Source organism: Cucurbita maxima, unplaced genomic scaffold, assembly GCF_002738345.1.
Source record: "Cucurbita maxima cultivar Rimu unplaced genomic scaffold, Cmax_1.0 Cma_Scf00030, whole genome shotgun sequence".
Taxonomy (NCBI): Eukaryota; Viridiplantae; Streptophyta; class Magnoliopsida; order Cucurbitales; family Cucurbitaceae; genus Cucurbita; species Cucurbita maxima.
In genome coordinates, this window is record NW_019272046.1 from 1,200,094 (window position 1) to 1,217,249 (window position 17,156).

At 36.2% G+C, this 17,156-nt stretch overlaps 3 protein-coding genes across 4 annotated transcripts; all 3 read left to right on the plus strand.

Moving 5' to 3' along the window:
* Positions 1-1,979: 1,979 nt before the first annotated feature.
* LOC111466126 (non-specific lipid-transfer protein 1-like) lies at positions 1,980-2,608 on the plus strand. Its single transcript, XM_023110716.1, has one exon. It carries the CDS (start codon positions 2,034-2,036, stop codon positions 2,406-2,408), a length of 375 nt encoding a protein of 124 aa, XP_022966484.1. The 5' UTR covers positions 1,980-2,033; the 3' UTR covers positions 2,409-2,608.
* Positions 2,609-7,690: 5,082 nt separating this feature from the next.
* LOC111465982 (probable serine/threonine-protein kinase PBL1) lies at positions 7,691-11,366 on the plus strand. Of its 2 annotated transcripts, none has more exons than XM_023110502.1 (5): positions 7,691-7,878; positions 8,582-9,243; positions 9,527-9,784; positions 9,943-10,068; positions 10,568-11,366. In XM_023110502.1, the coding sequence occupies exons 2-5, from the start codon at positions 8,632-8,634 to the stop codon at positions 11,192-11,194; spliced, it is 1,623 nt and encodes a 540-aa protein (XP_022966270.1). In that variant the 5' UTR covers positions 7,691-7,878; positions 8,582-8,631; the 3' UTR covers positions 11,195-11,366. The 2 variants fall into 2 exon arrangements, with proteins under 2 accessions (XP_022966270.1, XP_022966271.1); XM_023110503.1 differs by having other exon boundaries at positions 7,705-7,878; positions 8,591-9,243.
* Positions 11,367-12,620: 1,254 nt separating this feature from the next.
* Positions 12,621-16,362, plus strand: LOC111466053 (protein FATTY ACID EXPORT 3, chloroplastic). Its single transcript, XM_023110623.1, has 7 exons — positions 12,621-13,081; positions 13,614-14,004; positions 14,265-14,432; positions 15,114-15,160; positions 15,302-15,339; positions 15,672-15,770; positions 15,856-16,362. The coding sequence occupies exons 1-6, from the start codon at positions 12,827-12,829 to the stop codon at positions 15,757-15,759; spliced, it is 987 nt and encodes a 328-aa protein (XP_022966391.1). The 5' UTR covers positions 12,621-12,826; the 3' UTR covers positions 15,760-15,770; positions 15,856-16,362.
* Positions 16,363-17,156: the final 794 nt, after the last annotated feature.

The window sequence follows — 17,156 nt, forward strand, 5'->3', positions numbered from 1 at the left end:
AGTAAGTATTGTAAATAGTGGCAAACCATTAATTAAAACCACCAAAATAGATGAATAATTATGTAACATTCAAATCATATTTGGACCATAAACTTCCTTTTCAAGCTCTAAACATTATAATTAGTTTAGAATTCGGCATTTAATTATCTCGACAATTTTTTTTAACATATTTATTGAGTTACCGACAAAATATATATATCTTATTGGTATAAATAGCAACTAACGGTACAAACCAACACAAGTTCTTTTAGCATGTTTTGTCCCCATTCATATGTTTCTCGGAGATCATTAGTTCCAGCCGTTCTTAGTTTCAAAGTTTTTATAATTGAGTTACCGATAAGGGAGGTGTATTTTGTTGGTATAGATAATAATAATAATTTTTTTTTTTTTTTTTTTAGTATTTTGTAAGAATCATATCCTTAGAATTACTCGAATGTAGTCTTGATTCATTCATATATATATATATTACGTCAGAAGAAGGATAGCTATACTGATTCGGTATACTCTAAAAACACCCTCGGTACAATATTGACGATCTTACAAAGATAAAATTTCAGTTAATTTCCATTTACTGATCTCATCTTTTACGGAATCGATCCCCTTTTGACTGTACAAGAATATGTGGAGCTCGGCATGTCTGGAAGCACAGGAGAACGTTCTTTTGCTGATATTATCACCAGTATTCGATACTGGGTCATTCATAGCATTACTATACCTTCTCTATTCATTGCAGGTTGGTTATTCGTCAGCACGGGTTTAGCTTACGATGTTTTTGGAAGCCCTCGTCCAAATGAGTATTTTACAGAGAGCCGACAAGGAATTCCATTAATAACAGGCCGTTTTGATTCTTTGGAACAACTCGATGAATTTAGTAGATCTTTTTAGGAGGAACAAATGACTATCGATAAAACTTATCCTATTTTTACAGTGCGATGGTTGGCTGTTCACGGACTAGCTGTACCTACCGTTTCTTTTTTAGGGTCAATATCAGCAATGCAGTTCATCCAACGATAAACCTAATCCGAATTATAGAGCTATGACACAATCAAATCCGAACGAACAAAATGTTGAATTGAATCGTACCAGTCTTTACTGGGGGTTATTACTCATTATTGATATGAACAAAAATATCAATCATGCAATATAAACTTTAAAGAAGATCGGAAGAAAATATTGTTCAAATGATCACAAGATGTTGCAATTTACGCACATTAAAGATGAATCAAGTTTCATTTATTCTTAAATTGTTACAAATTTTGGGTGGATGATAATTTAGAGTTATGATATTTCATTAATGTATTTTAAAACTTGTTATTTACGTTACATTAACTAATTATGACCATAAGTTATACATAGCGGCTAATTATGGTCATAGATAGGAAAGTTACAACTCTTAAAACAACTCACAGAAGGTTATGAGTTTTGAGTATGTATGTTATCTTTGTAAAGACTCGAAAAATATATTGCTTCCCTTTAGGCAAAAGTTAAGTTACGTTGCGCATGTTTAATATCATTCAAACTTGACATGATCAATCTTACTTGTAGAGTTATTCGAATCTCAAAAAATGTTCTTAGCTTCAGATATTCTGTAGTAGCCCAAGTCTACCGTCAACCGATATTGTTTATTTTAGGCTATCATTTGAGCTTCCCCTCAAGGTTTTTAAAATGCATTTTCTAGGAGAGGTTTCTACACCTTTATAAAAAATGTTTCCTTCTCCTCCCGAACCGATGTGGGATCTCACATATTCGATAAACAAAATAATACGAATCTTACTTTTTTGTAGCGATTTCTTATCATTTGGTATCAGAGTTTTTCTTAGTTGATTCCTTAAGTAAAGCAAAGCATTTAACTCTCGGGACGTGGCAGGTGACATTAAAAGCGTCACCCAACCAACAAAACCTTGCATTTATGGCCTTAAAACCTACCAATCCCATCAACATTACTTCCTTCTCTATATAAACCCCACAGTCCCCAACCCATAAGCTCAAACTCTTGCACTAAATCGTCAAGGAGCTTTGATTTGAGTAACACCATGGCGAGTAGTGGCATGATCAATGTCAAGATGGGTTTGGTTGTGGCGCTTGTGTGTGGCATTATTATGGGTGGAAGGGTGAGCGAGGCGGCCGTGACATGCAACCAGGTGGTCAGCGACTTGGGTGCGTGCGTATCATATGTCACTGGTGGAGGGGCGCCGTCTGCAACATGTTGCAGCGGTGTGCAGGACCTGAATAAATTGGCAAGCACAGCGGCTGACCGACAGGCCGTGTGCGGATGCTTGGAATCGCTTGTCAAGGGGGTTTCGTATAATGCTCAAACGCTTGCTAATGCTGCTGCTCTTCCGGCTAGGTGTGGTGTCAAGCTTCCCTATAAGATCGACCCACGTATCGACTGTAGCACCATTCGTTAGGATGTCGTAGCTAAGTCCAGCTGCAATGCTAGTAGACCATGTTGTTGTGTCGTAACTATCCGAGAATAAATGAAGGAAAAGTTTTAAGTATTTCTAAACCAAGGTGATTTCGTTCTATTTTGGTATCTGATCCAAAAACCCTTGTATTTGGTCGTTTTATGCTCGGAATCCAAATATATATTAGTAGTGTTTACTTATTATACCTCGTTTTTTAAAAAATATTATCAGTTAGAAATAACGAATCTTTACAATGGTATGATATTTATCCATTTCAAATCTCTACTCGTATGACTTTTTTTCGAGATTCTCATGATGTTTAGATCAAATCAAAGGAAGATCTATTATGGATACATTTCAGCTCCTCTCAACTTGTTTTATATTAAAAGTTAAGTTTTGAACTGATAGTCTGAGATCTCACATCAATTGGAGAGAGAGGACGTTGAGCCCCAAAATGGGTGGACTGTGAGATCTCACATCGATTAGAGAGAAGACGAAACATTCTTTATAAGAGTGGAAATCTCTCTATGTTATACTCTTTTAAAAACCTTGAGCGGAAATCTGAAAGGAAAAACCTAAAAATAACAATATTTGTTAACGTTTGAGCTGTTACAGATATGATAACCCTAGCGAATTGGATCTAAGAACCCTCGTAAACCCTCATGGATATACAAACTCCTAAATCATATGCTAAAATCTCGGAATCAATATGATCTCATTCCAAGTGATTGTATAACATATTTAGATCTCACTGTCCAAAAACCCCAAAAAGATTGAATTATTCTAAATATGTAACCACTCCATATAATTGCAAAAAAAAACTTCAATCTTTAGTTAAAAGAAATCACAAATGCTCTGTCTTGTCATCTACCCAGAATTCGTAACCATCTAACAATAAATGAAGCTAAAAAAAGTTGGTCAATAAATTAGTAACCCGAACATTTAGTTTATAGATTATAGGATTTAAATTTCCTACTTGTAATTACGATACCGCTACCAAACTATTATTTTTTATTATTATTATTATTAAATGTTTGATAGACAATTGAACGTTTTTAATAGCTTGAGTATAACACAGCTAGTTTAGATCGACTATTATAAACTCCGTCAATAAAAAAATATTTAAAATGTAAAATGGAAAACATTTTGGAAATTTGGGGAAATATTGTGGTTGTCTATATCCCACTTCGAAGTGGCGAAGTACCCAAGAAGATAAGTGGGGCATCCATTTTAATGCGATTATAAAAACAAACTATCATTATATGTATATGTATATGTATATATATATATATATATATATATATACACACGTGTGTGTGAGAAAGGCGAGTTGAGACAAGAATTGGGGCGGGATCGAGAATAGGGAATGTAACCTGTCTTCATTTAGTTACGTGTATTGGAGATACTTTTCCGTTATCTTTTAGTAATGTACACGATATCTATGTTTGCTAAGGCATTATGCTAGCCCTTGTTCTCTATGACATTTGGCAGCATGAGTGGGCCAACTCGACGAGTTAGGTTTAGGGGGTATGTGTACATGCTCGTTTACTGGGTCCATGTGTGTGTGAGTGAGCCGTGTGTATGAAAGTACTACACATCTAACTTTGCTCGGACTGGAATGTAGAGTCCAAGACCATGTTATGATCTTTTTATGCAAAGATAGGTCCCACCATAATTGTTTATGTTTGTATTTCTCCACCTCAACCATGGGAAATGAAGAACCCTCTTTGCTGCTCATCTTTTTCGTATTCGCATATTCTTTTGGTTTTCTTTTCGGTATATCGTTGTTTTCTTAATCAAAATATCATATCTATGAAGCTATCAAAGGGAGAGAAATGATAGTTTTACCTAATTGCTTATTCGAGGGTTGGAGTATTGGTTCTCGAGGTTGAAACTTCAATCATAAAGCCTTAAAGTATTCAAATTTTGAAGAGTTTTTGTTTTTGAGAAGTGTTCAATACCCAAAGATAGTCTTTAAGAAATGTTCGGTACCAAAGGACGAGTCTTCTAACCATTCTTGCATGAGTAGGTGAATCTTAAAAGAAGATAATTTGGCATGGAAATATGTTTCTTTTAACGTTGACCCCAATTGATATGCCAATTTAATCGGGTTCGGTTGAAAAAGTAAGAAGTTTGTGTTGGGGTCGCACAACAATGCACACCCGATCTAGATGAACACAAAGAACCGGATAGAGAAAAGTGTCAGGAGAACTCTGGCCAAAGAATTTATATTGATGACTTCATAATAGATAATATAGAGAATACAAAAAAGTGAACGTGATATATATAGTTCAATTTACTATATATAGCTTTACCAAATTTAACCATCTACTATATATAGCTATTTACTATATACAACATATTTAACCATCTACTATATATAGCTATGTACGGATATAACCGTTGACCAAACTATAAATAAGCAGCAGCATCCATAACTCAAGAGTTTGATCCATTATATTGGACTTCCTTTCATCTTGAGCGGTTTGAAACTAATTGTAGAATACATTTGTTAACGACTTCAAGCCGACATTTCAGCTAATCTGACATGGGTCTGATACGCATGGACCATTTTCTACTATTTTCAACTTTTCGGAAGCGTTTGAGGTTAGTATGACTATTTTTAGTTGAATTAGGTGACTCCAAGTAAGTGACTAGTGTTATGGTAGTATCAAGGGGTCGTAATAGCTTTGACCTAGGCTAACCAAGTAAGTGACTCTACTATCGGTTTGGTTGGAAGAATTGCTTTATATATGATGACACGCATCTAGTGGCACTACATGTGTGATATGTGTGATATGTTTTGATATGTCATATTATGTGTCGCTATATGATATGCCAAATAATGTTATGGTATAAATGAGATGTCATGTTATGTTATGTTATGAGATGTCGTGATGTACTATGATATGCTATGTAAGACCATAAGATGCAATGACATGATATGCTTCGAGGAAATTTATGATGCACACCCCCTATGTCATGATTGGAAAATTATATGAATTAAATGATTTTATAAGAGTTTATGTACCCATATTACAAAGGAGGGTTGTTTTACATGATTTATTACAATAGAAAATATGGGGACCTCGTTCTCGTGCATTGGGATACTTCTCTTTTATGATGAGTACAGACGCATACACTATGAGACTAAAATGATCATCATGTTTACCATAATGCTTCAACGGTCATTATTCCCTCCGAGTGTTCGGCAACAACCCAGAGAAGCTAGCTCAACTAACAGGCTAACAGGCTAACAGGGTGTGCTAGTCCGCTTGGTGGGCCCAATGCTTGCACATCATTATAGAATTGCTTTAAATTATAGGTCTCATCATTATGTATTATTTGCATTCCGTGACTCGAAGAGTGAAGTCAATTATTGAGTATTTATTAAAATTCTCGAGCCTTATGTTATTTACTTCAGGAAAAGACAATACATCCGTGATGTCGTGTTGAAGACCATAAAACTTGTGTTATGATAGTTGCATTTTATTTATTTTGTAGCTATTACCAACAAAGGTGCACCTTCGTTTTCGATGGCTCAATCATAAAAATTCCATGAGAATCAAATTTATAATTTAACAAAATAGGATTAAATTAAATTATTTTATAAAAGAAATAGAAAATAACTTATCCGAAGAAACGAAATAACATTATTTCTCGTGTGTATATTTGTTTCTCCTAGCAAAAACAGGAGCGATAATAAAAAATTTCACGATAATAAGAAAACCGCTTCATCACGCACGAATCATTGTAAATTATTTATAATTTCAAAAATCTCGATCATCGCACATTCAAGAAAGTCATAAATAAAAACTAAATTCACATTCGCATTTCACATAATAAATAATTAAAATAAATAGCCAAATGTTTTAAACGTGAATTAAAATACTGAATATATTCTATATATATATATATATATATATATATATTGTTTTTAGATTTTAAAAAAGACACGTGGTGGTAAAAAATAATCTTACTTTAAAAAAAAAACAAATAATAATTTAAAAAAGTTGAAAATACAAGTCCAAAATAGACACAGCCGGTGGGGCCGATCGACACCGCCAACCGCCGACCTGCAGCGGTGGTAACCTCCACAATTTCACGGGATTTTCGCCGGCCGTGAATGTTTGTTAGCGTTAAAACGGGGTTTCTTTTATTAAGACAAAAACGTTCCTATCTGTGGGTCCCCCGTTATAATTCAATGATTGAATCTTGGCCGTTGAATTCTTCATCACTATTGATCTGACGGCCTATGTTTAGACTCAAGGATCTATCTTGATAGGCATCTTTGACCATGTAGGGATCCTGTTTTCCTTTTTTTTTTTTTTTTTTTTTTNTGACCATGTAGGGATCCTGTTTTTTTTTTTTTTTTTTTTTTTTTTCATTTAAAGAAAATTAATTCAAAATATTATAATTTTCAAACTTTGACTGATTTTTCCTCGTTCAATACCTAGACGCTGTCGAAATTACCCTTCTACCCCTGCTTTTTTTTTAATAATAAATTATTCTTTTCTTTACAATTTTATTATGGTGTAAACGTCATTAAAGATTCTATATAAAATAAAACGACAATGTTAAATAAAAATTATTTATATGGTTCCACAAATCCTTTCAATACTTTTATTACCTTATTTAATTTTAAATAATTAATTATTGTAAGTTAATTTATTTTTATTAAATAAAATAATTAAAATAATTTTAACCAATTAAATTATAATTTAATTTTCATTCATTAATAAATATATTAAAAATAATATATCTTGAATTTATTTATTAATCCATTCTCATCATTATACTAAAATAACTATGGTAAATAATTAGTCTTATTATATTTTCAATAAATAAGTATTTACATTCCCTCCATAAATTTTTTATTTTTAGAAATGAATTAAGAAAATATTTTAATAAATTATAATGGATTTATTAAATTAAATAATTAATCTTGTTAATTTAATATCAATTCATCTAATAAAACCTCCCAAAAATATTTTTATGACGTAATAGTTCATAAAAAAATAAAAAAAATTGAATATTATAAATTAGACTGGTTCATGAATTCTTTTCCATTCAAATTATATATATATATATATATTTATTTATTTATTTATTTATTTTATGTCACAGTTACTTTTTATTATTTTTTTGTTGTAAAAATAAAATGAGTGGGGGATAAAAAGGTAATATGGCTTGGAATATGCTATTTATGGAGAACAATATTAAAAAAAAGATACTTTTTGTTAAATTCAATAATAAATCTGTTTGATTTGGTGAGAAGTTTGACCACTGTTCATTTTGTTGCGCCCTCTTCTTCCTCTTCTGTTGCTAACGAATTCTTAATCATTTCCTCTCTTTCACGGTTTTCTTCACTGTTTTTGCTCCCAATTCCTCTCAATATCTGAAACCCCAGTTCCCCATCCCCCTCCATCACGCAATCCACCGATCTCCTCACTCTTCACTTGCTTTCCTCCAGGTATTGATTGATGATCCATCCATTTTCTCTCTGAATTTGTTCCCGTTTTTCTTTTCAATTGATTTCATAGCTCCCTCACTGTTGAATCCTTTCTGGGTTGCCTTCATTTTTCTGATTCTGTTCTCTTGTTGGAAGATGAGAGTGCGATGGATTTTAATGATATGTTGTTGCTTGATTTTGTGTAATCGGATGAAATCGGTAATGAGTTTATCGCTGTGGACATTGAAGGTGTGGGAAAATTTATCAGTACTCTCAGAGCTTTTTCTTTATCGGATGATTTTAATTGGGTTAGAAGTTTGCGATGATTCTATTGGAAGTGATTTTTCTTGCCATTCTGAATTTGGCAACATCAATGAATTTTTTCAGCTCTGAGATTCGCCATTTAGTAATTTTCTGGAGGTGATGTTTCGATTTCTGGACCTGTTTTTGATGTTCTCATTGCTGATAGATGAATTTATGTTTAATGATTCATGGAGTTTATGAATTTCTTAGGATTTCGTCTTTGATTTGTATCCTGTGTGTGGAAGATTGCTAGTGAACAAACAGGGTGATCGAAGGTGTAGTTTATGATCCTTGAATTAAGTTCGTCAGTTTATGGTGAATTGTTGAATTTGAATGAACAACTTGATTATCTTTTGTGTCTTTTTGGGGGTTTTAAATTAGAACTTTCTTTTGACTTAGTTCTTATCTTTTCTTTTTGTAGTTGATTAAGTGTAAGAGGCTTGTTGGTATTACTACCATCTTGAAAAAAAGATGGGGTGTTTCACAGTTCTAAAGAACAAGAAGAAAAATCGTGCACGGTGTGTTCAGGGAAAACATGTTAAGTCTAGGGAGATCGTGCCAACTATGCTTCCCGAACCCCGCTCGTTGCAGTCTGCACCACCGAGTTTTAAGATCAGAGTGAAACCTGTTCAACCAGCTAATGGAGCTGCTGGAAGTAGAGTGCATACATTGTCTGCTCCATCAAATTTGTATGCAGCAGAACAGGACGCTTATTCATCAGTTGAGTACGACGAACTAGACGAGTCACCTGGCCGATTCGGATCGAAAGAACAGAGATCCCCGAGTCCTCAACCGCTGCCTCTTCCATCGCCCCAGGTTAGCTGGACTCTAAAGAATACTGGAAGCTTTAAATCAGTGATGTCATCTGGGCCTCTGTATGCCTCTGGACCTTTGCCACTACCACCGGTGGAAGTGGTCAGAAATTTTCCTTCAGAAGAAATATCGTCTGCTTGCCATAATTTTTCTGCTGAATACTGTGTGTCAGAGAGTCCTTCTTTTATATATAGGGCTACCTTTGGAGATGATGCTTCAACTCCAAAGAAGTTTGAAGCTGCTGTTACTTGCCGTAATCCATCCAATCAGGTAAGATATGAAGTCTGATAGGTTACTAGTGCACGTTTCGATTTTTAATGGTCTGTAGTGCATGAAGGAGCTTTTGGGGTTGCTTAGATTTGATGAGAATCCGTTTATCTGGCTTAATTCTTGTAGCAAGTATTGTACTCGTTCTTTCGTTATCGATGAACGCTTGGTTTCTTATTAAGAAAATGAAAAAACTGTTTATAGTCTCAGTATAGGAACTGAACCTTTTTTAAGGAATTTGTGAAGCAACTGGAAATTCTTATGCACTTGCTATTTATCACTGCAGGGTTATAAGGAATTTGTTTCTGAGGTTAATACTCTAGCATCTTTGCAACATCCAAACATTTGTAAATTGCTGGGCTTTCATACCCACGAGGGTTCGGGGCAGAGAATGCTCGTGTATGAGAGACTCTTTCATGGAAGCTTAGATCGTCTATTGTATGGGAGATCAGATGGGCCTCCCATTGACTGGATTACGAGAATGAAGATTGCATTATGCGCCGCACAGGGTCTCACTTTCTTGCACGAAGAGGGACCTTTTCAGGTGAGATAGCTCGTCGTTTAATATTTACTATAACGGACAGCCAATAGCTTTTAGCAGTCGTTTACCTAGAATTGTGTTCTTATTAATTGATTTTAGTTTTGAAACTTTTCAAATGATGAGGATAATTAGTAACATTCAAATGTAATTTTTATTTGCAGGCAATGTACAAAGAATTTTCAACTGCCAACATACAAATTGATAAGGATTTTAGCGCCAAGCTTTCTGGATATGGTTGTGTAGGACAAATTCCGACACCTGAGACAGAGATTTCTAACAATTCAGTGGTGAGTTCTTGATGCTTATATTCGCATTGAAACTCTTCCTTTGACTTTCGCCCCATGATTTTTGGTGGGGTACATGATATTATCCTGGCTTCCTTAAATGTGAAATCCCACACCGGTTGAGGAGGAGGATGAAACATTTTTTATAAGGGTGTGGAAACCTCTCCCTAGCAGACTGCTTTTTAAAATCCTTGAGGGAAAGCCCAAAAAGGACAATATCTGCTAGCGGTGGACTCGGGCGGTTACAAATGGTAACAGAGCCAGACACTGGACAGTGTGCTAGCGAGAATGCTGGGTCCCGAAGGGAGGGTGGATTGTGAGATTCCACATCGGTTGGAGAGAAGAACGAAGCACTCTTTATAAGGGTGTGGAAATCTCTCCCTTTGACGCTTTTTAAAAACTTTGAGGGGAAGGTCCAAAGGGAGAACTCAAATAGGATAATATCTGCTAGTAGTGGGTGTGGGCTTGGGCTTGATTGTTTTTCCTGTCTTTCCACATTCAGGCAGCAGCATATCTATCAATGGAGACATTGGAGAGAGGGCTACTTACACCAAAGAGCAACGTTTGGAGTTTTGGAATTGTTCTTCTAGAATTACTAACTGGGCGAAGAAATCTCGATTCTCATTACCCAAAAGAAGAGAGGAACTTAGTTAAGTGGACCAAACCGTTCCTTACCGATGATGGTCGATTGTCGTTGATCATGGATCCTCAACTAAAAGGGCGCTTCCCAACCAAAGCAGCCAGAACAGTGGCAGACATAGCTCAAAAATGTCTTCAAAAGGATCCCTCAGAAAGACCCACAATGAGACATGTAGTTGAACAGCTGAAGATCATCCAAAACTTAAAGCAATCAAGTCGATTCCCCTTGCAAGAACCCACTGGAAAACAGATGCTAAGATCACCAAGCCTTGATGGAATCATCATTACAGCACCAGCAGCAGCCAGACTAAGTTTCTCCCCTTCTCCACCTTCTGGAGTTCACCAATCCCTGTCACCTGGAGGTACAACTTCCATTCCTACACCTCCGCCCCAGCTATGTTCAACCCTCTCCTTTGAGGATGTCGATCGACAGGAAAGGCGAAAATCGTCAATGTCAGCCCTTCGAAGACCTCGAATCGAAGGATACTGATCTTTTGAATTGATTCAATTTGTTTATTATTTATTATATTTTCTTGCTTGTTTTCCTCTTGTCTTCTGGTGGTTGATTCAACTCAATGTACAGTACATGGAAAAAAAAATACATATATATATATATTTTCATCCTCATAGCTAGAGGAGAAATATATGCTTATTTTTGTGTAGATATGGTTCTATGAATGTCATTTAATGTAAATTTATACATCTTCTCGTTATACACTATTTGAGGGCAAGATAGTCATGATGTGATTGGGTCAAGATAGACAAATGTAATAGTGCATTATGGGCCAAGATAGACAAGTGTAATGGTGCATCATCTAACACGAAAGATGTGCATTGAAGCCAAATTGAAACATAAACAAGATAGAGGCAACAATGTTGACATAAGAGTCAAAGACAAGCTTGATAAGGGTTGGGTAAGACCCCAAGCCTTTAACCTCTGAAATCGTGGTTCCATTATGAGTTTGGGCATGCAACTCTAGAGTCAAGTCTTTCAATATGAAATGTGAATGCTCGCTAAATTTGGTGTGAATTAAATTCCTAATGGAAACTCCGAGATCGTATGACCATTCGTCAAAATCGTGTCTACTCACAAAAAAATGTCACACAATGTACCTTAGAGAGAGCCATGGTGTCAGCTCTCCACCACCCCTGGGCCATGTGGCCTAAGTAAGCTACCATGTGGCACATACGTGTGTCACAACATGAGCGAGCAATGCGAAATGAGTGTCTCGAGCGACTTCCTTTTCAAGGATAGTGACAGATGACATGGGTGTGCCAACATTGTGCCTCCACCTATGTATCACAAGGGTTCATGCCTCGATAAAACCCAGAGGGATGGATGGATGTTCAGGACGCCCTAATGATATGAACAACACATGGGCTATTCTTGATAGTATGTCCAAGGGAGCTATAATGATCGATAACATCTTAGAACGAGAGGCCTTTCAACTATAGAAGAATCGTTTATAAAGTTTGAACGAAATCAATTAGGATCATGTGTCATTCCTTGCTTGCCCTATCGAACCAAGTAAAGACCAACAAAATTTAAATATATACCACCATCATTAAAACTAAATTTTTGAAGGAGCATGCAAACTCTAACTTCAACTACCAGAGCGTACACAAACACGTCAACTAAGAACAATGATAAGGATTGCATCTCTAACTTCAAAGCATATACGGGTTGCCCTAGTTGCAAGAGGTTGGGTCCAACCAAAGAAGGTTGTTGAACTCGATTAGGACCCTTAATCTAGTTTGTCCATCAAAGATGGTCAGCCGGACTCGATTAGAACCCTTAAATGGGTTCAACTAGGTTCGAGAAGCCTTTCACAAAGGAACACCAAAAAAACATTTGATTGATAAGCACATGATTCTCCCCACCAATCCCAAAAGGCCAAAAGAGAAATAAAAACCAAAACTTCCTCATTGCTCCACCGTTCGTGGCACCATTCCACACAAAATCTCACCTTCCCTTCACTTCCCTTCCCTTCTCTAACCCCCATTTCTATAAAACCCTAACAACCCCTCTTCTCGTGTGCCTCGAATTACTCGCCATATCACCTCATCTCTGAACCCTTCTCCCTTTCCTTTTCTCCCTATTGCTCTGCTTCAGTTTCCGCTAATGGAGTCGCTTTTGGTTCTCAATCCCACCCCCTGCCCCGCCGATTCTTCCACTTTGAAGCTCAAGAACTCTGCTGCTTTCCCTGTCCGCTCCCGACCCTGTTCGTCTCTGCGGTTCGATCCTTTGATCAGTTATGGTGGTTGTAAGGTTTCCTTTGTCGCTAACACTCTTCCGCGTAATGGGTTTCTTTCCCCCCATCGGCGGTGTTCGTTGAACCGACGGGTTGTGGCGTTTGCGGCTTCCCATGAGGAGTCGGTATGCGGAATTCTGTTCTGTCATTGCGTTGAATTGTTAGTGATATTTGGGATTGGATTGAGGAATGTGGGATTCTGTGATTGTGATTGTGATTTTGACTGTGTAATTATTGAATGTCACTAGGACAATTTAGTAGCGGCTGAGAAATGTGGAATTTCTTTTGTTAAATGAAAATGTGACTAGGAGAATGAACAGATCCATGATCTAGTCATTCAATGTGTTATGGATTACACTATCGAGCAATTTAAGTTTTAAGAAGTTCATAAATATTTAAATTATTTGATCGCTATGACATGTGACAGGTCAATGATCCAGATATACATTGCCCGCCTTGTTGAATAATGATTATTTTTGTGGAACTCTAGGTTTTTAGCCATTAGGGTTTGAAAAATATGGACCTGTTTCATTTTATTTTTTGGAATGGAGACGAAATTCTTCAATTTCTGAATTTATATGGTGGTATAGTTGATTACATTCATTGCATTGAATGTAGATTGATATTCCCTTCTGTGTTTCTTATTTGGATTATTAGCATTCAGAGATTGAAGGGGAGAAAAACGAAAAGGATTTCAATTTTGATCAGGAAAAGGCACAAGAGTTGTGGAAAAATGCTTTAGATTCCTTCAAAGAACAAGCTCTGAAGATGAAAGCCATTTCAAAGGAGGCATACGGGGAATACTCTGTGAAAGCATTAGTTGCTTTGAATGAAACTTCCAAGCATTTGAAAATTCAAGCCGATAAGGCAAAGGAGGATTTGGCTTCAATAGTGCAAGAATTCAGTGAAGAAAGTAAAGAATATATTGCCACTGTTGCAGAGAATTACCCTGATGAAGTTAAGGAGATTGTGGAAACATTTACTTCTCCGGACGATGACTTACGGGATATTTCGAAAGTTAAGGACTTCTATTATGGGATACCATACGGTATGTATTACCATACTTTATGTAAGGTTAGAACGGAGTAGGGTCCTCTTTGCTTTAGTACGGCGATTTATTTCAGCTTCTACTTGAGCAATCCATCCAAGTCAATTTTGAGTTTTGAGGGAAAGAAACCTTCGATACAATAATTTGGAAGGATGTAATATCTGTATATTTTGCAACATTGCCTTTTCAAGATTCTATCTATGACGACTCGTTCTTGTGTCAATCATTTGCTGACTCGTTCTATTTCGAATGGTTTACAGGACTGGTCCTTTCTGTTGGTGGTTTCCTTTCCTTCATGGTAACGGGAAGTCTCGCTGCAATTAGATTTGGAATGATACTTGGTGGTGCTTTGTTGGCCTTGAGCGTTATGAGCTTGAAGTCATACAAAAGAGGAGAATCTCGTCCTCTTGCCCTGAAGGGGCAGGCAGGTCAGTCTGCCATTAATTCAATAGCATAGCATATTAAACATAAATGATTGTCGAGCCAACTATGGTCTACTTGTCAGGTATTTCCTGCTGTCTTGTCATGATCATGCTTTGTGAACTTCGCATGCTTCATATTCTATCATCTTAAGCTACTTTATCTTTGCTTATGAAATGTACAGCTTAGTCGGACAAGGAGGATGGTAGATTTGAGGATTATGAATTGTATCGAATTGTTTTGCTTTCTAGTCTTGCATCATCTGATCCGTCTTCTAGGGTTATATTATATTGTGAGGTTCCACATCAGTTGGAGAGGGGAACAAAGCACTCTTTATAAGGTGTAAAAACCTCTTCCTGCTAGACGCGTTTTAAAACCTTGAGGGAGGGGAACAAAACACTTTTTATAAGGGTGAGGAAACCTCTCCCTACCAAACGCGTTTTAAAACCTTGAGGGAGGGGAACAAAGCACTCTTTATAAAAGTGTGGTAACCTCTCCCTGCCAAACGCATTTTAAAACCTTGAGGGGAAGCCCGGAAGAGAGTCTAAAAGAGGGCAATATTTGCTAGTGGTGGGCTTGAGCTGCATGCATATGTCAATCAAACTTAAGTCATCTAATCAGATTTCTGGTCTTCCTCTTACTCATTTTTTAGATGAATTTTTAATCGTTTCAAGATTTTTTTGTAACAGTGATTGCAAGCATTCTATTTCTGAGAGAGTTGCGCTTGGTTTTTCAGGTGAGAACTCTAATACTAACTTAGTATAATCTTTATGTGGTGAATGATGTTCATGAAAAATTAGAACTTTGATCAAGTCGTCTGACAAAATTAGAGAACGCTTTTCTGATACTTTGTTTATGTGTTTCTTTCTGGATGCAGAGACCATCATTTTTCAGTCTTCTAACAACTTTGATCAGGTTATATCTTCTCTTCATTTTTTTTCATGTTTATTATTGCCTCTGCTGAATGGATGGCCAAAAAATAATATCTACTGTTATTATAACCTGTTGGCTGGAAAATATGTTAATCTGTTTGTTTGGCCCATTTGTTCTTCATTACTTTTTGCTTAGCATGTAGTGTAGAATCCTGAGGTTAAGCTCTTCATTTTTTATTTATTCAGCTCCAATCCTGAGCTTAGCATGTAGTGTAGAATCCTTAGGTTCACTAGTATTTTTAGTTAGTCTAGCCAACCTTATTGTTGTATCCACTTTGAAGGGTTTGTTGGTTTCGACTATTCCTTTCTATGCAGTGGAGCTATGGTCTCATTATACGTCTATAAGATTGCACTGGACGCTCGCCTCAAAAAAGGAGAAGATCTCAGGACAGAAACAGATTGAAAGCTAGTCGGGTGAGTTACCTTTTACGCGCACAGCACACATGGATACGCTCATCCTTGCATTCCATACTGATTGAAGTTTTGTTTCGACTTGTAGGAGAAAGCCTGCCAAATCTCCATATCATCACAATCTGAATTAGGTTATTGAAGAGAATAGTTTGGGAGTTGAGTAAAAATAAGCCTTGGAGGGTAATGGTATGGTAGAGTGTGTTCTCCAAGGAAGTAGACTATGAAGTTGGTTGAAAAAGGGGTATGGAAATCGGGTTATGATACAGTTTTGATGGTGTAGGTAGCTGCTGCCAAAACTTTGATCTGTTTTAGAGCATTAATTAAAGAAGTCATAGTTTTTCCTACTTTTGGGTTCATTTTTTTCTTTATTTTGAGCGCCGACAACAATGTGAAGGAGCCGTAGTTGTAATGTCGAAACTGAGTGAAAGATTTGCTGTCTAATCCCTTGAAAAACTGGCCCTTGCCAATGTCAGTGTAACTGAGATCTGGCGTTTCCAGGGTAATATGAATGTCTTTCAATCTTGTCGACATCAATTGTACTCGAATAATTGTCGAACTGTTGAGAGATAATCATGGCTTGATGGTCGTATACTAATTTTGTTCTCTGTTGATCTCATTTTTATCACTGAAATCTACTTTTTGTTCATGGTTCCCAAGGATTTTCGAGGTAAATGGGTTCGTTGCTGTTTATATGGCTGTTCAACTAGCCTCTCATCTCAAAATTACTACGTTCTTTGATAGAATTAGGTTGGGTTGAGTTTTTGAGTGAATTCTAATAGTTTCAGTTTGTTTCTTAAGTTCCTCTTGCTCAACGCCCTTCTATGCTTTAGGGGTGATTTTTCTTATATCATCCGACCTTCTTATGTCTACTTTTGTTCTTTTTAAAATTTGAAAAGGAGTTGGACCAATCTAACTCTAATAGCTTTCACTTTTGAAAAAATTAATTGCTGATTAACTTGTAAGAACTCACATATGGTATTGAACCTAAAAACTTAGTTCTTTGATGCATCAAAAAATCTTTTGATGGATTAAGTTGAGTCCAACTTGAAGGTTGGTGTTCTATTTGAACTCTATATGTATATCATCGATATGTTACGATACGATAGATCTGAAATGTTAATCTTAATCTAAACATCTGAAATGTTAATCTAAACAACTAGTTGTGCATCCTTCATTTGTTAGATAATCTTCCCTTCTATCTGAATGGCAAGAAAATTTTGATTATAGTGGGAAGACAAATATTGAAACAACTTAGAAACACTAAATGAGAAGCAGATAAAGATTAAAGCAGGAAAAAGTGAAGAACATGTAACATTTGTAGCGTTGGTTTGATCAATTCCATATGCCTCTAAATACAAAATTCTCATACCTTACTCTGAATGAATGGTT

Excerpts from the sequence above, each read along its gene's own strand:
- LOC111466126 (XM_023110716.1), top strand. The coding sequence starts at position 2,034 with ATGGCGAGTAGTGGCATGATCAATGTCAAGATGGGTTTGGTTGTGGCG.
- LOC111466053 (XM_023110623.1), top strand. The coding sequence starts at position 12,827 with ATGGAGTCGCTTTTGGTTCTCAATCCCACCCCCTGCCCCGCCGATTCT. Across the intron at positions 13,082-13,613 it reads CGGCTTCCCATGAGGAGTCG|CATTCAGAGATTGAAGGGGA; the intron begins GTATGCGGAATT and ends TTGGATTATTAG. Across the intron at positions 14,005-14,264 it reads CTATTATGGGATACCATACG|GACTGGTCCTTTCTGTTGGT; the intron begins GTATGTATTACC and ends AATGGTTTACAG.
- LOC111465982 (XM_023110502.1), top strand. The coding sequence starts at position 8,632 with ATGGGGTGTTTCACAGTTCTAAAGAACAAGAAGAAAAATCGTGCACGG. Across the intron at positions 9,244-9,526 it reads GCCGTAATCCATCCAATCAG|GGTTATAAGGAATTTGTTTC; the intron begins GTAAGATATGAA and ends TTATCACTGCAG. Across the intron at positions 9,785-9,942 it reads ACGAAGAGGGACCTTTTCAG|GCAATGTACAAAGAATTTTC; the intron begins GTGAGATAGCTC and ends TTTTATTTGCAG.